General features: G+C 31.1%; 2 protein-coding genes and 1 pseudogene across 4 annotated transcripts; all 3 read left to right on the top strand.

Moving 5' to 3' along the window:
- Positions 1-4,484: 4,484 nt before the first annotated feature.
- LOC100789302 (hippocampus abundant transcript-like protein 1) lies at positions 4,485-10,747 on the top strand. Of its 3 annotated transcripts, none has more exons than XM_003535458.5 (14): positions 4,485-4,917; positions 5,543-5,654; positions 6,316-6,428; positions 6,511-6,633; positions 6,745-6,917; positions 7,030-7,105; positions 7,740-7,826; positions 8,683-8,763; positions 8,860-8,892; positions 9,162-9,215; positions 9,315-9,356; positions 10,061-10,139; positions 10,225-10,295; positions 10,385-10,747. In XM_003535458.5, exons 1-14 carry the CDS (start codon positions 4,711-4,713, stop codon positions 10,484-10,486), a joined length of 1,353 nt encoding a protein of 450 aa, XP_003535506.2. In that variant the 5' UTR covers positions 4,485-4,710; the 3' UTR covers positions 10,487-10,747. The 3 variants fall into 3 exon arrangements, with proteins under 3 accessions (XP_003535506.2, XP_040861782.1, XP_006589383.1); XM_041005848.1 differs by having other exon boundaries at positions 4,490-4,917; positions 5,543-5,598; XM_006589320.4 differs by lacking the exon at positions 4,485-4,917 and adding an exon at positions 5,001-5,458.
- Positions 10,748-12,836: 2,089 nt separating this feature from the next.
- LOC100789828 (hippocampus abundant transcript-like protein 1) lies at positions 12,837-18,721 on the top strand (annotated as a pseudogene).
- A 4,727-nt stretch (positions 18,722-23,448) lies between these two features.
- On the top strand, positions 23,449-25,658 carry LOC100798291 (geraniol 8-hydroxylase). The gene is made up of 2 exons (XM_003536268.5): positions 23,449-24,419; positions 24,730-25,658. The coding sequence occupies exons 1-2, from the start codon at positions 23,460-23,462 to the stop codon at positions 25,339-25,341; spliced, it is 1,572 nt and encodes a 523-aa protein (XP_003536316.2). The 5' UTR covers positions 23,449-23,459; the 3' UTR covers positions 25,342-25,658.
- Positions 25,659-27,254: the final 1,596 nt, after the last annotated feature.

Below are 27,254 nucleotides of genomic sequence, written 5' to 3'. Positions count from 1 at the left end.
ACAAATATGTTAATGTTATATAGAATTTGCTCTTTGTTAGTAAAAATATCTTACTTCTTGACTAACTTGCAAGTAGTAATTATTTGTTATTATTTGCTAACATATTGGTATATAAAAAATAGTATTGAAAACGCAAATAAAATTATATGAATCATATTCTATCAATACTTAAATATTCATAGTAAATAAAACAAAAAAACATTTTTTATGGAATTCAAAGTTTATTTTCCTTCCTTATTAGGAATAAGATTTTGTTTATCAATTTTATTTCCTTTCACACAAAAAATGAAATGGATGTCTCTTGGGGATTAGATCTATCGGATGGGACTCGTGCTCAACATTTTACGATTACTTTCAACTTCTTTTCTTTGTTTTATTTCAACTTCGAACCATTTTGCTGTAAATGAAAGAGGTGGATTTTTTAATATATTATTTGAATGAACAATTAGGTATTTGGTTTTATAATTGTATTTGGTTTCAGTTTTTGTTTTATAATTATGAGGTATGTTACCTACTTCAATTTTTTTTTGTGTGAGTTTTTTAATAACAATAAAGGTGGAGATTTATTTAATACTTTAACAGTTAGAATTTCTTTTTGTCAATAACCGTTAGAAATTAAGTCATTTAAGTATTTTTTTTTCAGTTAAAAAACTTTGAAACTTTTAACGTTAATTTTTTTTTTTTACTTTAGATACAAACGTAATTTTTTTATTATATATATATATATATATATATATATATTATTTGAACAATAGTTATAATCAATACTCATGAATTTTAAAATTTATTTATAAAAAATAATTATAATTTCATTTTTAATATAATTAGGTTCAATCATTCTTTTTTTTTTAAAAGAAAGGTCCAATCATTTCTTAAATCTATATAATTCTTTCATGTTTTTAATTATAACAGCTAGGTCCGTTAAGGATTTCAATAAAATAACTTTCAGAATTTTTTTATACCTGACTATTACAAAATTATTTAATATATAATTGATACACATTTAAGTAACTCTTATTTTTAAGATTTAAAATTCTAATTCAAATGTTATTAGTTTAACTTTAAATAGCTAATTCAAATTTAAATGCTATTTTATTTATTAATTTATTATTATTATTGACACAATAAATAAGGATTATATTTTTTTAATACTGGACTAATAAAATTTTTTATATTGATTTTAGTAATAAAAATATTATTAGTATATATAATTTTAATTATAAATTATTTTAAATTTAATTTTTATTTATTAAATATATGTTATAATATTCTTTCTTCAAAAATATAATATATTATTTTTAATTATAAAATCCATATTTTTTTAATCATTATTATTCATGAAATATGAAATAAATTATTTAAATTAAAAATTAGACATGCATGTGTATATAAATTTCTTAATTTTGTCGTTAATTAATAATTAAAATAAAATATTATAATCATTTTAAAAAATCTTGTACTTAATTAATAATTGAGTAGTTTAGTTACTCATTAATGTTAAATTCGGTGAAATTCAATCAATGATTAATTGTAACTTTATTCTAACAACAATTCAGATGAGTTGAAGTGAAATCAACAGATGTTGTCAAGTAAAAATTTTAATCCAACAACTCTAAAAACTTCAAAGGGAAGTTTATATATAGAGAGAGAAAGAGAGATTGACGTGTGATTAGTACATAGGAACTAAAAATAAAGGCCATGTTCCCTAAAGAAAAAAAAAAAGTCATATTTATTTTTTTACTTTCCACAAAAGAAATAAACAGTACAATTAATATTAAAAAAATATAATTAAAAGAATATAGACAAGGAATTTTATAATATATTAAATTTAACACAATAAAATATGAGAGTGCATTAGAAATGCAGACACACAAATGTTGTCGGACTTATATGTCTGCTTGCTCTAAAATTGATTTAATAAGTTTATTTTATTAAAAATGTAAAATATTCTCTTTATATAGTTGTTTAGATTAAAATTATTAAATTAAAAATATTTATTAAAAATGTAAACTCATTCTCCTTTTCTTTACTTTTTTTTTTTTCTAAAACTCAGTTTTCATTTTTTTCTTTTTTAATTGAACTCCCAAACTTATTTTAAAAAAATAATTAATTAGGTCATCAGGTTAATTCAGATGGAAAAAATAAAAATATGATAATTGAACAAATTAAATTAGCTTGGATCGGATTTGAAGTAGAATGAATCATAGTTTTACAATTTTGATGAGATAAGAGATGGGTTGTACACATAGAAACTTATTAAAATTTATAAGTAAAACATATAATTTTTTTCAGTCGTATACAGGTTAAATTTAATCTTGTACCTGAAAACTTATACAAATGGGATAAAACTTATAAAAAAAAAATTAGTTCATAATAAATATTATTCTTTCTACTTAATTAAAACTCATTAACACAATAACACATCAATTTGTTATGTTGCTGGATGTGCAATTCAATTTTATTTTATTTTTTAGTTACATCTTTTCAAATATGTCACACCAACAACATATATATATTTAGTATTTTCAGTCCAAGCACTTTGTGCCTATTTTTTTTACCTAGTATAATAATAAATATATATAAATAATTAAAAGATTGACACCAAGATTTAATAAAATAAATAATTTAAAATTTATAATTCATGTAAGATTCAAACTTATGATTTTTAGATTATTAACATACTCTAATCAATCAATTGATCTCATAAACCAATTATATTATAAAATAATTAATGTCATTATATATAATATTAAAAATTTCTAATGTATATTTAATGTACATGTAAATTTATATAATTAATTTTATGACAATTAATTTTGGTGCATTCTTATTTAATCTTTTACAATGGTTCCACAAAACCAGAATTAAAAACCATTCAAATATGGAATTCTACTGTTCAATAAGCTCATAATGAATTTCCTAAAGAAGTAGAAGAAAAAAAAAGTCTAATTTTGGTGTTTCAGGGAAATAATGGAAATTAGAAACAGAGGTTTACAAATTCAGCAAAAAAAAGAAAAGAAAAAAGCAGAGGTTAATAAAAAAAATAGAAATCACGTGAAAAACCAGGGCAATGAAAATAAGAACAAAAAATTACAGCAGACATAATCAAATTGAATATTGGGAAAATTAAAACTAGGCAGTTTTCAATAAGTACATAAAACAATAGCCAAACAGTAACGTGATTTTTTCATGATCCGAAAGTATAATCTGCAGAAAGAATTTAGTCAAAAATCATTTACGTCATATAGTTTTTAAAAATGAAAGGACGTTCTGTTTCTTGCTGTATGGCATGCAAATGGGAGTCGCAGCATGTTTCTTGCCAAGTGATTTGCAATGGACTAAATTAATCTGCACCATTACTAACAATTTTCAAACAAATAACTTCAAGTATAATAATTTAGTTAGAACATAATCTCTTGAGACATTCCTCAGTAAAGCTCTTTTTTTATAATTTCTTAAATAGATTTCAATATACTAATTGAGAAAAATAGTTATTGATTCTCGAACGAGAAATATTATGAGTTCATAAAAAATATTTTATTCATTGTATTTTTGTTCTTTATGAACTTGAATTATGCATGAGTTATGCATATCGTTACTAAAATAAATCTATTTAATTGAATTTTTTTTATAAATCATATAAAATTTATGTGAAAAGAAATAGAGAGAAAGATGGAAAAATATATTTTATTAAGAATTATGAACACACAAAATATTAAAAAAAGACTTATTTTTCCGGTTCACATCTATTGAGTGTTTGTTCATCATTTAAAAGAGAAAAGAGATACCGGTATTATTTTATAACGCGCTTGCGTTGACAGAATAGTAAACACTAGTACCAAATTTATTGGCAGCGTGTTTGATTTTACTATTTTGGATTTGATTTAAATATGAACAAAATAATGATAAATAAATTTTAATGTAAATTAAACTAATATTTTGAGGTTTTGTCAATTTAGTACACTTACACCAATTCCTTAATTATTCAAAAAATATTACATTTGACGCTCCTCACACATTAATGTAATTGTTCAACTATTTAAAAAACATTATCCAGTAAGGGAGGTTACTATAAACATTAAAAAATTAAAAGAAATGTGCAATTTCTAGAAACCTCATGGTGTCAGAATAATTTATTCTAAATTTTATTTTAGTCGATAAAATTATAAATGATTATCACTTTAATATTTGATTTTATAATAATAAAATCAACCAACTTGTACTAATCATTTTTTAACTAATGGGGTAATTTTCCTTGAAGCTATCAAATTAGTATTATTTCAGCAAAATTTCCCAATATAAAGTAATTCATATTTATAGAATACGACCTTTTTTTTTATTATGTACTGTAAGTTATAATTTACAGTGTTCTACAATCGTTAGAATTGTCTATACTCTATAATGATCTAAAACGGCAAAAAAATACTGCTATAGTTACTACAAATTATAAACTATACTCTATGAATATTTGGTGCAAGTGTAGGCACGTAGACAGCCTCTTTGTTTGCGATGGTGTCTTGTTCTTGCCACTCTCTTTCCAATGGACAGGACCACACTCGACATGAGAAATGATTTCGTAGTCAATTTTTATAATCATAATATAATAAGGCTTTCCCTCTGTACTTGGATACAAATCCCAATGCTCAGTTTCTGACACAACCACTTTCTTACGTGTGGTGTCCCAGAACAAGGTACTAGTACAACTTTTTGATGCTGCAAAGGTGCACAACAAACATGTCATGGTTGAGTGGCCTCAGAGAACTGAGGCCTTTGCTTCACTTGCTGCTGCCACTTAGCATCCATTGGGTAGCTGAGGAGATGACAGTTTCTGTTCTTGTTGATGTCACAACCTCTGCTTTGTGCCCTGGAGAGTCAACTTGCTCAAAAGCTATTTACATCAATGGGGTCCAACAAACGGTACCAACATGATCCTCATTATTCATGATCCCTTTTTCTTTCAGCTTTTTCTCTACCATGTTCTTTTGGGTTGGTGGGAAAATTAAGGGATAAAAGATCTGAGGCCTTGGAATCAAGTGTTCCATTTTGGCTGTGTGATTATAGTACTATTATACTATTGAATTGCAAGGATTGTCTTGGTGACATGTTCGTGAGAGCCAATTTGTCAGTTTCTTTGATGAAGCACTGCAGTATTTTATTGTAAGGTAGTGGGGAAGGTGTACCGAAATTGCGACCAATCATTGATCTTAGAGACAAGATCTAGTTGGTGGAAGAAGTCACCATTCAACAAGATGTTATACAAATACGAAGAAAGGGAAAAAGAGAGATACTTTTGCCAGCTAGCTCTCCAGTCCACAACCCTATATTTATTTACATTTTTATATGTGGCAGATTCTCCACTTCCTCAATTTATTCTCTTGCTTCACTAATAATTTGGTCCATGTTCATATGGCTGATTCTTTATTTTACCAATACATGATGTCCTTCTTTGGCATATTTGGTATGTGTGTGGAATATAATGAGGAAGTGTGTTTTTTTATTTTTTAATAGAATTTTAGATTTAGTAATGTAATTTTTTCTGCAGATTGTTGGAATTTTCAAGATGGTGGTACTTCCACTACTGGGTCAGCTCTCAGATGAGTATGGCCGTAAACCCTTGCTCCTGATTACCATATCCACGGCTATATTTCCCTTTGGTATGCTCGTTGACATCAAATGCATATAAGAACTTGTAAAAATTTACCACCTCAGTATCTCTGACTAAAATCACAGCAAAACCTTTAAATTTCGTTGTTAATACTCCTTTTATTTTATTCTTCTGTGCTTTCAATTTCCTTTTGTAGTTTGTTCATAAAATTGATACCAAATTGAACTGAAGATGCATTTATTACAGATCATCTGATATGCTTTGCTGAAGTTTCTTCTGCCAAAATACTGAATTATTTCTTATTGTATTCTTCTAGACTTCATGTAGTCTACTAAGCACTAACAGCTTAATGTTGATTTGGTCACAAATGATGAGTACAGTGTCACCTTCACAAATTGAAAAAATGCATAAAAATTTGTGAAGTCAACATTTTGCTCAATCTAATGTGTTGATAATGTTAAGTTGTCCATAACAACATTATTTACTTAAAATTAGCATTTTAGTAATACCAGAAAAATTCAAAAAATAAATTGAAAGGAAAAGTGAATGCCATTTTCATCCTTTTAATTAATCTCAACGATGAAAAAATAAATGATCCATGTCAGTTTTCAAACAGATAGAAACTTGTGATGATGACTTTCTCTAATTCCATGTCAGTTTGTTTACTCATGGATTTTTTTTTTTCTCTTTTCACTGTATTCTTGTTGCAGTTTTACTTGTCTGGCATCAGTCTGAGGAATATGTCTATGCCTACTATGTGCTTCGCACAATTTCAAATATAATCAGTCAAGGGAGTATTTTCTGCATTTCTGTTGCATATGCAGTGAGATTTTTTCTTAACTAATTGAAAATAAACATAAGATGGTAAAGAATTTTATACACACCTTTTATATTTCCTCTGTCAGGCAGATGTTGTCAATGAAAGCAAAAGGGCAGCAGTATTTGGTTGGATTACTGGTCTCCTTTCTGCTTCACATGTTCTGGGGGATGTACTGGCTTGGTCTCTTCCTGAAAAGTACATTTTTGCGGTATGTCTGTGTCGTGAGTTCTACATTAATGTTCACTTGTTCAGACCATATCACATTTTTTTCATACTTCCCCTTTGATAATAAATCTTATTTACAGTTTAATGATTCCAGGTTTCAATAGTACTATTGACTTCTTGTCCTGTTTATATGAAATTCTTCCTTGTTGAAACGGTGATACCGGCTCCGAAAAATGATCGTGAGTCAGGTTGCTGGGCTAAAATTGTTGATGTTCCCCGACAAAGATATATATCTATGAGGAGAGCTGCGGAAATAGTAATTTTCAGGTTGCCTGTCATTTTTGAATGCTAAGCATTATTTAATTATCAGTATAGTTTTCTTTTGTGAAATATTGTATGTGCATGAATCATAAATACTGTGATATATTTCATTTTTCAGTCCCACTTTGAGGGGCATGGCTCTTGTGTCCTTCTTTTATGAGCTGGGAATGTCAGGCATAAGCAGTGTTTTGCTGGTAAGTTCCAATCCCCCAACTTATTGCCTTGCTATTCTTTTTATTATTTGAAGACCATATGCTGAGGCTCTGGTTATCTTGACAGTGTTGGAGATTTTAATAACCATTAAGAACCTTCTTCTTTTAGGTTAAATATTTTCGGATAGTTGTTTTTTGACCCAAGAAAACAAAAATTAGAGAGAGCCTTTTTTACCAAGTTGCAAAAAAGTGATTAATGCTAATTCTGCACTTTCAATTTAAACTATAGTTTCAGCATAAGGGTTGAATGTGTCAGTGGTTTGTGCACATTTCAAGACCAAAGAGCGTTTAAGTGAGGGAGCTTGCTCTAGATTTTACTAAAATCCATTATTTGGCCTTCTCAAGTACATTATTCTTACTTTAAATGTGTCAAACTAACATATTTTTACCCTCAACTTTGCCATTTGGACAGTATCAGTTAACATTTTTTTACTTACAACTGCATAGTTTTTGTTCATATTTCTATTTCTATTAATCTATCAATTTTTTCCACCTTTGTTTTTGTTCATATGATGCAGGCTATTATTTCTATTCTTATTTTTAGGGTTTGTATTTAATTAAAAAGTTCTTTTTTCTGATTCCATAGTTTTTTGACAGTCTCACAATTCCTGTGCAGTACTATTTGAAAGCTGTTTTTGGTTTTAACAAAAATCAGTTCTCAGAACTTCTGATGATGGTGGGAATTGGTTCAATCTTTTCTCAGGTATAATATTTCCCAAAGGAATTTTCTTCCTTTAATTCCTCCATACCTAAAATTAAAGATATCTAGTTAGTAGTAACTTCATATAATTTGTAAATAAAGCTATTGGTGTTATGATTATTCTCTCCCAGGTAAAGAGTGCATGACAGAATTTTCTTATAATTAATCTAGGCTTCTCAAATGTAAGTAGAATGGAGAAATTCTTTTAAACTTGTACCAACCTGTCTTAATAATTTGACTACTTAAAGTTTCAGTCTAAAAACACCTTTCGTTTCTAATAGTGAAACAGCTTGCCAAAGCTGTAAGGTGTTAGAATTGACTGTAAGACATTATTAAGGAAGTTTTGTTTAGAGAATTCGCAATAATGTAAATACAAGAACAATAGCCTTTTGTCACTGAGTGAGGTCAACTACATGGATCATTGAATTAATGTAATTGTAAATATTACTTTATAATATTCTGAACCTGCATCCTATTACTTAATGCACATGTGAAATTTGGCTGTGCTTCAAATAAGATAGCTTAAGTTCATGTCACCATTGCCACCCCAAGAATCCTAAGTTTTTGTACCTTTTTGACTGTCAACTCATTACAGTTTGCCTTTAGCTCTTTAATCATCTTGGTCTCTTTTCTTTTTCTTTCTGAATTGTTTCCTTTTGTTTACTTATGAATCAATAACTTGCTTTCTCATTCTCATTATATACTTTCCCATTGAATTCAGAAACCTATGTACTTTTATTTGTGCAGTTAATATTCTGCTTGTCAAAAATTGTTTCTAACTTGGTGATATTCAATCAGGCTTCTATGAGTGTTTAATAAGTTTATTATGCATGGTTACTTACCCTCAGTTGGCTTCCAGATGTTGTTGCTTCCAATACTCAATCCATTGGTTGGAGAGAAAGTTATACTCTGCTCTGCCTTGCTTGCATCAATAGCATATGTAAGTTATCTTGTATTCATTCCTTTACTTTTTCCCTTGCTTCTGAAAGCAAACTTGCTGATACCATTGTGCTATTCATATTTTATTTCTATGTAGGCTTGGCTCTATGGATTAGCATGGGCACCTTGGGTACGTAAAATTGATAACTTTGTATAAGTTGTTTTAATATCAATGTTTATTTTATAACTGTTGTACTTCAAGTTCAACAGTAACACCTTATCTACAGTAAGCCTTTTAGATAACTTAAATAAAATGTTATAACTGGAGTGTGTAACCTTGTGCCATGCAGTTATTTCGTATCATACAAATTTACAGTACATATATGTCTTGTTAAAAAAATCTTACAGTTTACATTTCCTTGTTGTTAGTGATATTAAGAATTTAACTCACCAATGCAGGTACCATACTTAAGTGCCTCTTTTGGTATCATCTATGTCCTTGTGAAACCTGCCGTGAGTAATTTTCCTGATATGTGATAAAATTATTCCCCACTTTTATAGTTACAACCAGCTTTATGATCCTGATATGACTATTAATTTCTTGTCGTGCAGACTTATGCTATTATTTCAAATGCGTCAAGCTCAACCAATCAGGTTTGCTCTCCCTTTTATGTACCCAATAAGTATTTATATATTCATAAAAAAGAAATCAAGCCACATAAACATTACTGATTACACAGAATGCTGAGATGAGAAAATGCTGTACAAACAGCATTGTCCCTCACTTACAAGCAACTAACACAGAGTCTTCTCACTAATATGTCATCTCCTGCAAAATTCTCTATTAACTAATTGGATTTAAAAATTAGACTATGTCCTGTTTTGATCGGTATGGAATAATGAAAGATTTCTCAACTTTGTCTGTTCTATTATGATGCTTTTAGTTAACAAGTTATGAAATTGGGAAGTTGGGATTTGGAGTCTCTAAAGTACAGACTGAACTGGGAGAAATGAGATACAGATGCTGCAGTCATATTACCTTGTTTAGCTGACCAAGGAAATGGTGAAACTAAGAAAAACAATATGAAGCAAAAGTCTTCGATCAAGCTTGTCAATGATGACAATATATTTCAAGTGAAATATTCTAGACTATGTGACTGAGTTTGCTGCATTGACTAAAGAATGAAAATGAGAGACGATGGCATAGCTGAAATAAGGCTTTTTTCTTTTTTCTATAAGAAAGTTAACCACAATAGTATATAATAATAAATTAACAATATCTTCCTTGGAATAATCTTTAACACATTTTATATGATCTTCTTTCTCAGAATCTTATGCTTTAATTAACTTCACTGCAGGGAAAAGCACAAACATTTATTGCTGGGACACAATCTATATCTGATTTGCTATCTCCTATTGCTATGAGTCCATTGACTTGTGAGTTGAACACTGTCTTTGCTAGATGCTTATTAGACCATTTGACAGTTCTCGATGCTGACGATATAATTAACTATTGTTTCAGCATGGTTTTTATCTAGCAATGCTCCTTTTGAATGCAAAGGTTTTAGCATTATATGTGCATCCATATGCATGGTAAGCTCTCTAAATTCCATCTTCCTTCTTCTCCCTTCTATTGTACACTCTTTCTCTCCTCTAACTTTGAAATCTTTCAATTTTTTCAGATAATTTCTCTTTGTTTTGCTTGCTTGCTGAAGCCAGCTGATACTAGTTCGAGTAATGACATAGAGGGAAGCCAAGAGACCCCGCTTCTGACTGATAATTGATTGTATCAATTGGACAAATACATTTGGCCAATCATGTATATATAGGCATCCTTGTCTCAATAATTGCTGCTCCAAATAGCCATCTTTTTCTTTATAGAATTGGCTATAGGAGAATATAAGCAGAAGTATAAGGAAAGGGTGGGAGAGAGAGAGAGCGATGGCTTCATCAGCTATATTGAACACTTAAACAAGTCAAATTAATCAATCAACACTTTCTATATATTTTGCAATACAATAGTAAATAGCGAGATCAGTTTGTGAGATTTGAAGGGCAATACATTTATAATAATTTCGGTTAACAATTTTTATGATGAAAAACCCATATTAGGAATATTGGCCTGATTGACACTTCCCAGGCAACATCACGCAATATCTACTCACTCAAAATTCAAAAAGAGCCTTATATGTACCCCCCTATAGCTTGATTAGCTGATTCCCAAGGATTGCTAGAAATTCCCAACTTCACCCTGAATTTTCTCTTCCTTAAATCTACCTCAAATATTCCCCCCTTAAACAGTAAATTTAAACCAAAATATTAATACATACTCCTCAGTACCTAATTAAAAGATTTTAAAAAAAAATTGTTTGTTTTTTAATTTTTAGATGTATTTATTTTTTTTACATATTTTTACTTAATTATTCTCTCTTCAAATATTAATAAAAAATAAATAAATGGATAAAAAGAATAAAATGATAATATAAATAATTGAAAATTTTAATATGATAATTATTTTTCTTAAAAAAAATAAATTAGTTAAAAGATCTTATAATAAACGGGTCTTTCCGTGCCAGTGGCCATAAGCCCATAACAATGACTTTCCCTTCCGTTGAATGTTTGTTCACCATTTCAATGTGATACCAACCAACTACCAAGTTATGCTTTTGACCTCACGCTGGCTACATAAACGCGATATTTATAAGGAGCTTGCGTTGATAAATTTTAGCATGTTTGATTTATACTTATAAAATTATGTTTGAGACAAGAGAAATTTTGTCCACACATTATAACATTTTTAACTGCAAACCAAATATGCATATAGTAAATCAAATTCTTTCAATGATTAACTTTCAATAATATTCATATGTTTTGTTTGAAACCTAGTCAGATTTTCGCTTATTTTATTTTATGGGGCATGTAATATTGAGTTAGTGTGAGGTGAAGTCCCACATCGAATAAAAGTGAAAAAGTTAAAAGCATGTGAGGAGAAGACCCATAAATCTGAATGTTAAGGTTTTGAGATAAAATGTGGTATCATTTATCTGATTACTTATTTAAGGTTTTGAGATAAATTGTGGTGTAAGTTCTTTATCTGGTTACTTGTTCGTGATCCACCTATATTTACTCCTCTCGAATTTCCCAACATGTAATTAATGTATCCTATATGTTTTTATTTTTCCATCACTTCATTTTTTTTCCTTTATATTTTCTTTCCTTCCAATCAAACATACCGTTAATCCTACTTTTCACAAAACAAAAAAACTCGGGTGTAAGTATTTGGACAGCCACTTGTTGGTGTTGCTCTCTTGTTTTTGCATGGAAAAAGATTGGTAGGTGCCAAATGTTATTTAACATAAATGAGAAAGAAAAAAAAAGGTAAATATGATAATATAATGTGATAAAAAGATAAAGATAATTATAAATAATAGGTATTGATGAAATATTAGTATATGAGAGACATTTGTTTCATGAATTATTTGTTTATTTTCAGGAATATAGGATTAAGAAAATTTATTTCCTAGTTTGTTATTAGGTAATAAAATAATTATTGTTAAATATTTTTTTTGGAACAACAATTATTCATGATTCTATCACACATTTTTTAAAGAGTAGAACCTTACTAATACTTTTTCATTTTCTCTATCTTTTTTACCATCATATCATAATCTTTCACATTATATTTTTCTTTTCTTTTTCTCTGTTTTTTCAATAGGTGTGGGATTTTTTTTTGGTAGGTGTTGAATAGCATTATTACTTGCGAGTGTCAATCAAACATTTTTTTTACATAGGTGACAATAACATTCTCCTGTTGTAAAATCGTGCAATGTTAGTTTCACAGGCCACAATTGGACGTTGACAGCGTGACAGTCATCATCCAATAAGAACGTGACACGTGACAGTCAATTCACTTGTTAACCGTCAATGTTCAATTGTGGTCAGGGGACCAACATTATACGATTCTACGAATTAGGGGACTAAATTAGTGAATTAAATTACCAAATCCGAAACTGAAAATAGACGGGACCAAAAATACAATTTTGTCTATTCTTTTTGAGTTTTTGACAAAAAAAAATATCATTACTCTTTTTGTCAAGCTCTTATCAATGGACAGAACCACACTCCGCAGGCTCTCCCTCTGTACTTAGATACAAATCCCAATGCTTGGTTTATGACAATACCACTTTCTTACGTGTATGGTGTCCCAGGACAAGTTACAACGTTTGACGCTGCAAAGGTGCAGAAACATGTCATGGTTGAGTGGCCTCAGAGAACTGAAGCCTTTGCTTCACTTGTTGCTGCCACTTAGCATCCATTGGGTCGCTGGTGAGATGACAGTTTTTGTTCTCGTTGATGTCACAACCTCTGCTTTGTGCCCTGGAGAGTCAACTTGCTCCAAAGTTATTTATATCAATGGGATCCATCAAACGGTACCAATATGATCCTCATTCATGACCCCTTTCTCTTTCTGCTTTTTCTCTACCATGTTCTTTTGGGTTGGTTGGAAAATGAAAGCATAAGAGTTCTGATGCCTTGGAATCAAGCTTTCTATTTTGGCTGTTTGATTATGCTGTTGAAGAAAATTGGTGTTATGTCAGAGGACATTGGAAGAAATCATCAAGGAAGACCTTAGACTTAATAATATATCTGAAACTTTAATTTTTAACCATATGGAATGAAGTCGCGTAATCCATGTGGCCGAACTCACGTGCGGTGAGGTTTTGTTATTGTTGTTAAAGTTTGCAAGTATTGTTTTGGTGACATGTTAGTGAGTAGCAATATGTCTGATGAAGCATTTAAGTATTTTATTTCAAGTTAGTGGGGAAGGTATATTGAAATTGCGATCAATTATTGATCCTAGAGGCAGGATCTAATTGATGGATGAATTAACCAAGATGTTATACAATGTGAAGAAAGGGAAGTAGTCCTACCTAATTCAAACAGATTTATCACGTCTTGTAGAAGATAACTGTAGTTTCCTACCAAAAATATAAAAAAAAAAAAAGTTGAAGAAGGGGAACAATAGAGATAATTTTCTTAGCTCTGCACAACCCTATATTTATTTACATTTTTGCTGTGCCAAACTGTGACATCTAATTCACAATTTCACATTTTGTCTATATGTGGCAGATTCACCATACCTCCTCTTCCTCCATTTATTCTCTTGCTACATTAATAATTTGGTCCATCTTCATATGGCTGACTCTTTATTTTGCCTAAATGATGTCGTTCTTTGGCATATTTGATGTGTGTTTGGAATATAATGAGGAGATCTGATTTTTATTTTTTAATGGAGTTTTAGATTTAATAATGTAATTTTTTTTCTGCAGATTGTTGGAATTTTTAGGATGGTGGTACTTCCACTATTCAGATGAGCACGGCCGTAAACCCTTTATCATTATTACCATGTCCACGACCATATTTCCCTTTGGTATGCTCGTTGACATCAAATGCATTCAGACTTGTGAAAATTTACCACTTCAATATCTCAGTGACTAAAATCACAACAAAACTTTTAAATTTCATTGGTAATTCTCCTTTTATTTTATTCTGCTGTGTTTTCTTTTTCCTTTTGTAGTTTGTTCATGAAATTGATACTACATTGAACTGAAGATGCATTTATTACAGATAATATGATATGAAGTTTTGCCTGTCGAACTCCTGAAAATTATTTCTTCATATTGTATTCTTATAGACTACATGTAGTTTATTCTCAGCTTAGTGTTGACAGATAATTTGGTCACAAATGATATAAGTAAATTTCCACCTTCTCAAATTAAAAAGATATTCATAAAAATGTGTTGGTGATGTTAAGTTATCCATAAAAATATTGATTACTTCAAATTAGAATTTCAGTAATGAACAGAAAAATTAAATTGAGAGGAAAAGTTAATGCCATTTTCACCCTTTTAATTAATCATGAAATGATCCAGAAAATCAAGAAGGTGAAAGATTTCAGATTAAATGAATATGCAAATAGATAGAAACTAGTGATAACTTTCTCTAGTCGCATGTCAGTTTGTTTACTTGTGGATTATTATTTGCTCTTTTCACTGTATTCCTGTTGCAGCTTTACTTGCCTGGAATCAGTCTGAGGATTTTGTCTATGCCTACAATGTGCTTCGCACAATTTCAAATATAATCAGTCAAGGGAGTGTTTTCTACATTTCGCTTGCATATGTGGTGAGGTTTTTTCTTAACTAATTGAATATAAACATAAAGACAGTGAAGGGTTTTATATACACCTTTTATACTTTGTCAGGCAGATGTTGTCAATGAAAGCAAAAGGGCAGCAGTATTTAGTTGGATTACTGGTCTCCTTTCTGCTTCACATGTTCTGGGGGATGTGCTGGCTTTGTTTCTTCCTGAAAAGTACATTTTTGTGGTGTGTTTGTGCTGAGAGTACTATGCCACTAGTTTTTCGTAGTTCCCCTTTGGTAATGAATCTTATTTACAGTTCAATGATTTCAGGTTTCGATAGCACTTTTGATCTTTTGTCTTGTTTATATGAAATTCTTCCTTGTTGAGACGGTTATACTGGCTCCAAGAAATAATCCAAAGTTAGGTTGCGGGGCTAAAATTGTTGATGTTTTCCAGCAAAGATATAAGTCTGTGAAGAGGGCTGCAGAAATAGTATTTTTCAGGTTGCCCGTCATTTTTGAATGTTAAACATTATTGTTTTATTGTTACGTTTAATTATTTGTATAGTTTTCTTTTGTAAAAAATTACATGTGCATGAATCCTAAATACTGTGATATGTTTCATTTTCCAGTCCCACTTTAAGGGGCATGGCTCTTGTTTCCTTCTTTTATGAGACGGGAATGTCGGGCAAAAGAAGTGTTTTGCTGGTATGTTTCAATTGATTTAAAGGAAGCCTCAACTAATTTGCCTTGCTATTTTATTTATTATTTGAAGGCCATATGCTGAGGCTCTGGTTATATTGACAGTGTTGGAGATTTTAATAACTTAGGAGCCTTTTCCTTTTAGCTTAAATATTCATCGATAGTTGGTTTTTTGTCTGTATGTACGATTAAATATGATGCTTGCTATTATTTCTATTCTTATTTTTAGAGTTTGTACTTAATTAACAAAATTCTTTTTTCTGATTCCATAGTTTGACTGTCTCACATTTCCTGTACAGTACTATTTGAAAGCTGTTTTTGATTTTGACAAAAATCAGTTCTCAGAACTTTTGATGATAGTGGGAATTGGTTCAATCTTTTCTCAGGTAAAATATTTTTACACAGTTGGTGATATTCAATCAGGCTTCTATGAGTGTTTGATAAGTTGATTATGCATGAGTTTTGATTATTTTAAGTACTTACATTCAGTTTGCTTCCAGGTGTTGTTACTTCATTTACTCAATCTATTGGTCGGAGAGAAAGTTATACTCTGCTCTGCCTTGCTTGCATCAATAGCATATGTAAGTTATCTTGTATTCATTCCTTTACTTTTCCCTTGCTTCCTGAAAGCAAACTTGCTGATACCATTGTGCAATTCATATTTTATTTCTGTGTAGGCTTGTAGAACCTTTACCCAAGTGTCAAAGTTAAAATTTACCCCATCAAATGAATTGCTTGTTGTGGTGCAGGTGTGCTAGGTGTCTTAACAGTTCAGCCAGATAACAATTTTGAGTCTGAAAATAAGGATTATGCAGGTTTTCCATTTCGTAGATTCCCCCACAAATATTTTCCTCGGGAACTTCATGTCAATATTAAAATTTTGCCTCAATAAAAGTGCTCAGAGTTATGTCTGATTATGGTCCTTGTATCAAGCTGGTTTCGTGCATGTTTAAGTAAAACTGGGTTAAAAATTGGTGTAAGACTCAGATTCTAGTTGTAATCGATAAACTTATTTAATTGCTTTCAATAAGGATCTGGTTTCCACTGATGTTCAACTATGCCTGTTCATAGTTTCCTACTCTTTGGTGTTGTGGCAATTCTCTCTCTGATTTTCTACTAATTATATATCTTCAGGTAGTAACTTACAAAATAGTTGGTATGTGTCGAACTCATCTGAAGCAAGTCAGGAAGCTCCCTTGAAAACAAAGAAATTTTTTTGTGACAGGTATGCTCACGACACTTATTATAGTTTATCTCATTGTTCATAAGATGGCTATTCAACTAAGAATTATATGTCAGGAACAAGTAATTTGGTATGTACGTTCCTTTACAAAATACTAAGCATGGTACAAGAAAAAGTAGTCAAAGAAAATCATTTTTTAAAAATATTTTTTTAAAAAATTTAATCATTTTATTAGGAAATTGTCAGTAGTCAGATGGTATTTGTTTCTATTTTTCATGTTTAGTTTAATTTCCCAACCTATTCCTTACTTTGTGGGAGCTTTAATTATTGCTTGGGGATAGCATTTTTGGTTCTTGCAAGAGATGATACTTCTTGGCAATTGTTTGTCCCTTCAACAGGGCTATCATTTTATACATCTGAGAAAACCTTGCGTGCAGCATTTGAAGGCTTTGGCGAGTTAGTCGAAGGTAGCTTCATCTTTATGTATTATTTTCTTTGCTCATCAAAATTTAGTGTCTCAAAACAGAAACAAATTCATCCCAGCTTTTACTAGTAAATGGTTATGCTTGGCAGTTAAAGTTATTACGGACAAAATTTCAAAAAGGTCCAAGGGTTATGCATTTGTTGAATACACCACAGAGGAGGCTGCAAGTGCAGCACTCAAAGAGATGAATGGCAAGGTAGATTCATCTTTCTTGCTTGAAAAATGTAGTTTTGTTTAAAATAGGTTCTGCTTCATGACTGTCATGGAGAAAGAAAAATAACATGGGTTTAATAATTCAGAAATGGAAGAGGCTTGGCAGTCTTTGAAGATTTTATTCTGCGTGCAGATTATCAATGGCTGGATGATAGTGGTAGATGCTGCCAAGCCTAACCCACCAAGATACAACAGGAATCGTGCTGGATCATCAAGTTGACAAAAGAGAAAAGGTCCGCTATATGAATTTAGTTCCCTTGAAAAGCTTGTGCTTGTCAATCTTTATGCTTTCAAGGCATGATAGTGTAAACTTGACTCATGTTCATGTTGGAATATCCACAACAAGACTGAATACCACGTAAATATTATAGGATCAATTAGTCCTCTATCTTAGGAGTTGTTTCTTAATTCCATTTTTAATTCAATTAGTCCTCTATCTTAGCTTGTTGTCATACTTCATAAACTTTTCTTTTCTTTTTGTTTTTTTTTTCTTATTTTTCTGTCATTTATCAAATATAATTTTCTTGATTGTGGAATGCTTGTCTATTCTTCCAGACTTCTTCCACTCACCACTGGCAATAACTGCAGAAAATGCCGCCTTGGTTGTGGATGTAGCTTATTTTTAGTGCATTTGTCACTGTGCATTCTGTTTTCAGTGTGCTGGCATGCCAGTGCTGTTAACTTTGCATCTTTTCATAACTTCCAGATATAGGAGATAAATGCAATGCATACTTCATTCAAGTAGTCTTGGCAGGGAGATGCTATGAGCAGCATGTGTAACATCGCTGAACAAGTTACTTCTCTATTACTTCATGGCTTATTCTTCTCCTCTGCCTCCATTCTGATTCCAGACTTGTCTTCGGTAAGCAAGCAGGTATCTAACAACTCAATCATATTCTCTTGATATGTTTAGGCAGTTATGATTACACTTGCCCATGTGAGTGAAAATATAAACCTCTATGTTGACCAGGATTCTTACAGATTGTGTGAGAGTGAGACTAAAGCATGCTGCAGTTGACTAGCAATATTGTAGCCTCTACAGGAATCTGGCTTCCTGTTAAGGAACTGAAAAGAATGGTGAAATTTAGGATCTGGGTTCTTATCGTTAGGTATTTGGACATTAAAGAGTCCATTTGAAATTAACATATTGTTGGTTGAGATAGTGTTTAAAGAAAATGGTAGTTGAAGTTGTAACATTAATATATTCTGAATGAGGAATGAAGCTTTAGTTATTTGGACTAAATTTCCATATTCTCTTCGATTAATTAACATTGATGCATACATGAGAATCGTAAAACTCAGTTGTCATTATTGGAAAAAAAGTATTTGGTTATTCATTTGAAATATATGGGAGGAGGTAAGAAATAAGGATTGACTGAAAAACAAAAACTCAGTTGTCATTATTGGAAAAAAAAGTATTTGGTTATTCATTTGAAATATATGGGAGGAGGTAAGAAATAAGGATTGACTGAAAAACAAAAATTCAGTTGTCATTATTGGAAAAAAAAAGTATTTGGTTATTCATTTGAAATATATGGGAGGAGGTAAGAAATAAGGATTGACTGAAAAACAAAAACTCAGTTGTCATTATTGGAAAAAAAAAAGTATTTGGTTATTCATTTGAAATATATGGGAGGAGGTAAGAAATAAGGATTGACTGAAAAACAAAAACTCAGTTGTCATTATTGGAAAAAAAGTATTTGGTTATTCATTTGAAATATATGGGAGGAGGTAAGAAATAAGGATTGACTGAAAAACAAAAAGCGAAACCACAGGGTCTGTTTGAAGAAAATGTTTCTTGTTTCAATTTTTTTTATTAATGATTACAAAAATAGCATTATTCTCAGTTTTTTTCCTTCTTATTTGTTGTTTTCAATCTTGCTTGTACAAGTCTTTGAATTCAAGAAATAAAGCGAAAATGACTTGGAAGAAGTGATAGGCAAAGGCAAACCAGTTGAAGAATCTGATATTGTTAAACTCCCTTACTTGCAAGCAATCATAAAAGAGACTTTCCGTTTGCACCCCCCAGTTCCTTTCTTACTCCCTAGAAAGACAGAAAGAGATGTGGACTTGTGTGGCCTCACCATCCCAAAGGATGCACAAGTCTTAATTAATGCGTGGACTATTGGTAGGGACCCAACCTTGTGGGACAATCCAACTTTGTTCTCACCAGAGAGGTTCTTGGGGTCAAACATTGATATCAAAGGTCGAAATTTTGTGCTTACTCCATTTGGTGGGCGCATATGCCCTGCATTAATGTTAGGATGTTATTCTTGATGTTGGGTTCTCTATTAATATAAGCAGCTAATTATATGCATAAGACTTGTATCCTTTCCACCAGTCCACAGTTCTGCAGAAAAGAAAAAGAGAGATGATGATTCACTTATGTCTATTTTCTTTTCTAATAGTGTAGCAATAAATATCTCTACATGTTAATTGTCAAGGAGGGATTGTATATCAAACACTCCGTTATTATTTCTTTCTATCACATCATGAGTTTAACGTATTATATCTATACTTCTCTCTCTGGGTGTCATCTATGCAGACACTATTAATTGAATACTAATAAAGTTCATATGTAAAACAGTAGCAATGTGTGAGTAAAATAATAAAACAAGGAGGATTCATCAGCAGATATGAAAAATTAAAGCAATTCAAAGTGGATATAATTTAGTTTAAGCCAAGGAAAAAATACACCTATTATTATTCCTTGTGCGACATCTCATTATGTTCCAAACCCTCAATGAAGCGATTCTAGAGTGTAATTAGAAGATCTGTTTTTGAATGCTATTGTCGTTGCGCCAGTGCTCGCCCTAGACGGTGAACATCATATCCTGACGCTTCCCAGTGAAGATGTCCAAGACGACAAATCGTGATTTTCTTCCAAATTGCCTTTCGGGAAATTAGTTTCCCAAACTCAGAAATATCTCTAAATAGTTCCTGCATAAACTAATTTAATTATTTAGAAAAGCTTAAATACATTTGTAGTCCCAATTTTTTTTTCTCTCAATTTTCATACAGTATTTTTTTTTTTCATTTTAATCCTTATAAAATATGTTTGTTTTATTTTTTTATCTTTAAAACATTTTAGATAACACTTTAAACAGTTAAAAAAGTATTTTCAACATTAAAAAAATCATTATACAAGATGTTTTAAGGATGAAAAGCAAAATAAATATATTTTCTTCAGACTAAAATGATTTCTTTTAATAGAGATAAAAATAAAAAAATACTAAATTATAAGAATAAAAAATATATTTAAACCCTGTAAAAATATATTAAAGATTTACTAACTTGCACCTGTTTAATTTTTCATAAGGAATATGTTAGTAAGTTATACTTTACTTTATTTTAATATAATTGTAGTTTTTTTTAAGGAAGATAGTTGTAGTTATAACTTGTTAACTCCTAAAAAAAATAAGTAGGTATAAATTATCAAATTCTATAAATAAATAGTTTAATAATTATACAAATGTAAAATATTTTACTCTCTTATCTGATTAAAAATTATTATTATTATGAATTTTAAATAATTATTATAAAAGTAAATAAATATACCACTTACAATATATAATAGTTTCCCATTTGATAATAATATAAAAATGTCTGACATTATATAGTTTTTTTTTTAAGGATGATAATCTATTTGGGTTGACCAAACAACAGAAGATTTAACTATTTTTTTTTACAAAGATTTAACTAGTTTACACCCACTATTCAATTCAATCTTACTATAACCGTTGAAAAAAATAAGTAGAAAGAAGGGTGAAATTCTTTTTTTTTTTCTTATTTTATATTTATCTTAACCTAATGGGCTTTATTTTGCTTGAGCTCAATACATATGTGCTAGTCCAAAGTGCTTCTAAAAAATATTATTGTAAAAAAGTGATTTCTTAAGAAGCAAATAAGATTTGTTTATTAAAAAAACATAATCTGTTTTTTAGCACAAATACTTTGAATAAAAATACCAGAAAAATAAAAAAATTATTTTTATTAAAAAACATTTTTTAAATAAAAAAATTTAAACAAACGAAGCCAATAACATTTTTTATTCCAATACATACATTTTGCTTTTGAAGCAAAAAGAGGGTATACATAGCTATCATGGTTCAATCAGTCATTTACCCTGGAAAATCCCCAAGATCAATTTTGTCTTGTGGATTCATTAATTGCCCCGCTTATATTTAAGACTTTGAAGATGGAGTGGAGTGGAGTTGGCATTGGAGTATCTTTGGGGTCGCATCTAACTCAATAAAAAAAATAATTGTTGATCTGGTCTAACCAGGTTCATACATTCTAATCAACCGTGTATTTTATTTCAAAGAAAAAGAAGACTTTGTTTACAAATAAGATATTGATGCTCCAAAGTCATCGATTTAGTTGTATCTCAATTTCTTCATTTTAAGCTCCAATGTCAGATAGGCATTCCCTTTTCAAGTCACATGCACTTAGAGACCAAGTCAATGGCAATGCAAATTCATTACTCTAACAAAATAAAGTTAATTTCCATCGCATTTTCAATTTTTCACGTTGAGAAGCAATTTTCCATCTCTATTCTCTCTATATTGATTCTTAAATTAGTTCTTCAAGTTCTGACATGACCCGGTCTTCTTGTTATGTTCATCGATTGAGTAGCATGTTTAAGACTTTAAGCCTTGAGCGGTTAAACCACATTCACATGCAGCAAAAATGCTCTTCTTTCACAAACCATATTTTGGGTTTTGACCAAAAAAACATGCATTATGAATTATAACTTCTTATTGCGAGCTTCAATGTAAGTCAGTCAACAATTGATAGCCAAAAGTCAACTCTAGCAACTTATAAGGATTCCTCTCTTTCCATAGTCAAATGAATCCCTGTCATAGATTAGGCTATTTTGTAATATTATTTTCAAGTATAACTATTCTAAGAGATGTTTGCACTAATTATTGGGCTAATCTGAACGGTCTGGGTTTTGAATTAATGGCCCAATTTATATTCACAAGTCTAATCAATTTTTTTTTCTCTATATATGAGGAAAAATAGCATTTTACTTGATTTTATTACCCTCTCTGTCCTTTTCAAATTATAGGAAGGCCCTATTAAAAAATAATATGAAAAATAGAAATTGGGAAAATAAAATTCCTAATGCTTGTCTACAGTCCCTGATTAAAAGAAAAAAGCAAGAAAGTTCCCAGTGGAACTACGCTAAAATCTTTTGAAACAAGTTAAGTGTGTGTTGTTTTTTTTTTTTTTTGACAGAAAGTCTAGTGTGTTAAAAATCCACTCTATGTAATAGTTCGTTTTTACGGCATTAATTAATCCAAACATGCATGAGAAAATTCAGTTTCTACGTCAATTCAGATCCTCAAAAAATAATTTCTAAATCAAATCAACTCTATATTTCGATCATTCTAAACACTATATAAATATAATATTAATTGATGTCTTTATTTTTCACAATGGGAAAATAAGGTCTCTAGCTGCTCTCATATTATTATTACCAGTCTACCAAGGAAACAACCATCGTGGATTTTATGAAAGTAAATTACATAGACGCTGTCTAAAATTTTGTGAGATTACACAAATTTTCCTCATTTTTTCTACCCTTTTTAAACCTTAAAAAACCAGATGAAGTTTATACAGTCTCATGAAACATCAATTAGCGTCAATATGATTTACTCTTTTACTATTGATCAATGACGTGTAAACTAAACAGAAGCAAATTAATGCCACTTTTTTAGACTGATTATCGGGCTAAGCTGAATCATTTTAGGTTTTGAATTGGTTCGATGTCTCTTTCTATAGTAGGAGAGGCTCAATATAAGTACCCATTTATTAATCTATACAATTTTTTTTTTAATCTCATATGTTTAGTCAAGCTTTTCCTTTATCCTTCTGGATGGCGTAAACGTAAGTATTCAACATTTAATTCATTCAACCAGACATTTATTTGACTTGGAATTTTGATAACAACATGCATTACTTTTTCTATTTTGTTGGTGGAGACAAATTAAATATATATATAAGATGAGTTCCCAAGTATATATAGTCCCATGCAACAACGACATCCATTATCCTTCTCCTTAATTTCCCTCCCCGTTTTGTCACCAATTAATATTCACTCCAATAACATGGAGTTTGTAACTTGTGCATTGTTCCTTCTATTGGCATGTGCCACCATTGGTTCATTCCTTGCAAAAACAACCAGAAAACCAAACCACAATCTTCCACCAGGGCCTTCACGCCTTCCCATAATCGGAAACCTTCTTGAACTCGGGCAAAATCCACACCAATCAATGGCCAAACTTGCCAAGATTCATGGCCCTGTGATGAGCCTCAAGCTAGGAACAGTAACCACTATAGTCATCTCCTCTGCTGACATGGCAAAAGAAGTTCTTGTAACACACGATGAATCTTTGTCAAACCGTCCCATACCACAATCCGTGTCAGTTCTGAACCACGAGCACTATAGCCTAGCATTCTTACCCGTTTCACCCCTTTGGAGAGAGATGAGAAAAATATGCAATGGCCAACTATTTGCACACAAGACTCTTGATGAAAGCCAAGACGTGAGGCGCAAGATAGTGCAGCAACTCCTTAGTGACGTGCACAAGAGCTGCCAAATTGGTGAAGCAGTGGATGTTGGAAGACAAGCATTTAAGACCACATTGAATTTATTGTCAAACACCATTTTCTCCGAGGATTTGGTTCTGTCTAAAGGTACCGCGGGAGAGTTTAAGGACTTGGTGACAAATATCACAAAGCTTGTTGGATCACCAAACATGGCAGATTATTTCCCTGTGCTGAAGAGGATTGACCCGCAAGGCGCGAAAAGGCAACAAACTAAGAATGTCGCCAAGGTGTTGGACATCTTCGATGGCTTGATTAGGAAACGGTTGAAGCTGAGGGAAAGCAAAGGTTCTAACACGCACAATGACATGTTGGATGCCTTGCTCGACATTTCTAAAGAGAACGAGATGATGGACAAAACGATCATTGAACACCTGGCACATGTATATTTTTTTTCCTTTCCCTGCTTATTTTATGCATCATTAGTCTTTTAAAAATATTGATGACTAAATTAGTCTTAAACGTGTTGTTAGGAATCTGATTCCTGATCATGCATATAGAATTTGATTATCAGTTTGGAAATGTCCTTAGTGGAAAAAAATTACTATAGTTTTAAAAAATAATCTAGTGACTAATGTTTTTGAAAGACTAAGGTGGTAACACATGTATCTTCAAAGGATGTCCACTTTTTTTTCTGTAATTATTACCATTGCTATGAGACTCGCCCACTTTGAAACTATATATGAATTATAGGATCTGTTTGTTGCGGGCACGGATACTACATCTTCAACAATTGAATGGGCAATGACAGAGGTAGTACTCAACCCAGAGATCATGTCAAGGGCAAAAAAAGAACTGGAAGAAGTGATAGGCAAAGGTAAACCAGTTGAAGAATCTGATATTGGTAAACTCCCTTACTTGCAAGCAATCATAAAAGAGACTTTCCGTTTGCACCCCCCGGTTCCTTTCTTACTCCCTAGAAAGGCAGAAAGAGACGTGGACTTGTGTGGCTTCACCATCCCAAAGGACGCACAAGTTTTAATTAATGTGTGGACTATTGGTAGGGACCCAACCTTGTGGGAAAATCCAACTTTGTTCTCACCTGAGAGGTTCTTGGGGTCAAACGTTGACATCAAAGGTCGAAATTTTGAGCTTGCACCCTTTGGTGCTGGAAGGCGCATATGCCCTGGAATGATGCTAGCTATTAGGATGTTGCTTTTGATGTTGGGTTCTCTAATCAACTCCTTTCAATGGAAGCTTGAAGATGAAATTAAACCACAAGATGTGGACATGGGAGAAAAATTTGGAATTACCTTACAAAAGGCTCAATCCCTTAGAGTTGTTCCTATTAACATAAGCAACTAATTATATATGCATGGTGACAAGGATCACTTGGGTCCTCTCCATATTTCACTGTCCCATTCTTCAGAAAAGAAAAAAGAGACCTGATTCACTTATCTTTTAATTTGTCTCTTTTTCTTATTTTGTTGGATGTAGTGTGGCTGCAAGAAAATCTCTCCAAGGTGATAATAAATATCTCCACATATGTTAATGGACAATTAGGTACATGCCTGTTATATGTTTTCATCATTGTTATTTCTTTAAAATTAAAGTGGGAGTGGAAATAAATGTATCCACATATAAATTGTATTGATTGATGAAAGCAAGCAAACTTTCTGACATTCTTAATTGACCAATAGTCCAATACATTTAAACATTAATTTAATTAGCATGCACATATAGTGTAAATATATATATACCTTCACACAATCACAAAATGTTAGTACATCTTTAAGAAAGTGATAGTGAGTGGGTGAGAGTGTTTTCCCTAGCCTCTTGCGTGCCTTTTTATTTGAACTTTTTCCAATGATGTGTTCCGCTGAATAGGGGTGTGCAAAAACTTTGATAAAAAAATTAAATCGAATTGATTTTAAATTATTTTAATCAATTTAATTTTATATTTAAATAATTAAATCGATTTGAAAATTAGTTTAAAATTGAACTGATGTTAAAAAATTGATTCTAAAATAAATTAATTTTTAATTAGTTTTAAGAATCGAATCAATTTTGAATTATTTTTAAATAAAAGAATTGAAGTGAAAATTAATTCAGTAAATTGAACTGGTTTGGTAAACACAATTTGGTTAATCAAATTAATTTTTTAAAAAGACACTTTTTTTTTCTTAAACTAAGCCGCCGAAAAAAATCAATTTAATTTTGATTCGATTAGTGTGATTTCAATCCGAAACCGTATCCTTAAGCGTGAGTATGATTTATAGTTTATACAAGAGAATGTTATTGTGTGTGCAAAACTCGTGAATTAGCGAAGGAGATGATAAAAAAATATAGAGTGATCGATGACGGACTTAGTGTGTGAGGTGCGAGAATATATATTATGATGTTGGCGTTGCATGTATGCTCTTTGTGATGCCCGAAATTGTGAGAGGGTTCATGACACGTTGAAAAAGAGGGGAAATATGAGTGAAAAGGAATGGGAGGTGTATGATGGTGGTGCTCAACATATGAGTCGTGAGAGAGAATTTAAGAGATTCCTATATAACCCAAAAAGAAAATAATTTTACGTGAGTGAGTGGAGTGACGAGAGGGAGAACACCTATGAATTTTGTCTCTTGTGAATTTGGTGGGGAATTGTGAGAGTGAGTGAAGATTTATTATTTATCATTTTTTTTTATGAATAATCACTCAATTTTAACAGGAATTTTAAGGAGTTTATTATTTGTATATTATTAATAGTTCAAATTTATTTTATCTTTTGGGATCATTTATTATTATTTTTATTTATATTTAAAACAAAAAAATAACACACAAAAATATAGTGTACACTAAGATTGTTGTGATCCACTTTTCAACCGCTAGATCTATGTGAATACATAGCTGAAACCGCTTAACACTCTTGTTTTAGAGATTCATCTTCATAATATCCCTCAACGATCTCGTAGAATTAATAAACAAATTTATTACAATATATGTATATGTAGGCCACTGGTTCCCCCTCCATCAACCACTTTTGAGCACTCCACACCGTGCGTGTAAACATCGACACTTGACCATAATTCATCTACAACGAGTAGAGGTCTTCATGTCATGAACATGAACATGAACCTGAAAAATTCAAAACCCTAATCCCACGTACCATTCAAATAACCTTAACGACTTTACCCACCAAAAAACTTTAATATATATGATGTCTCTCAACGGGTATTATAACCACTACTCATTCTCCAACTTCTCTCTCTCACTCACAAGCTAACAATAGG

The sequence above is a fragment of the Glycine max genome, chromosome 10 (assembly GCF_000004515.6).
Source record: "Glycine max cultivar Williams 82 chromosome 10, Glycine_max_v4.0, whole genome shotgun sequence".
NCBI lineage: Eukaryota > Viridiplantae > Streptophyta > Magnoliopsida > Fabales > Fabaceae > Glycine > Glycine max.
The sequence above is the reverse complement of the archived record's forward strand: the minus strand, read 5'-3'. Positions and strand labels throughout refer to the sequence as shown.

What these genes read in the sequence shown, in the direction of transcription:
- LOC100789302 (XM_003535458.5), top strand. Translation starts at nt 4,711, where the DNA reads ATGCTGCAAAGGTGCACAACAAACATGTCATGGTTGAGTGGCCTCAGA. An exon ending in GCGGAAATAGTAATTTTCAG is followed by an intron (nt 6,918 to 7,029) that starts GTTGCCTGTCAT and finishes TTCATTTTTCAG; the next exon opens with TCCCACTTTGAGGGGCATGG. An exon ending in TGCTATGAGTCCATTGACTT is followed by an intron (nt 10,140 to 10,224) that starts GTGAGTTGAACA and finishes CTATTGTTTCAG; the next exon opens with CATGGTTTTTATCTAGCAAT.
- LOC100798291 (XM_003536268.5), top strand. Translation starts at nt 23,460, where the DNA reads ATGCAACAACGACATCCATTATCCTTCTCCTTAATTTCCCTCCCCGTT. An exon ending in TCATTGAACACCTGGCACAT is followed by an intron (nt 24,420 to 24,729) that starts GTATATTTTTTT and finishes TATGAATTATAG; the next exon opens with GATCTGTTTGTTGCGGGCAC.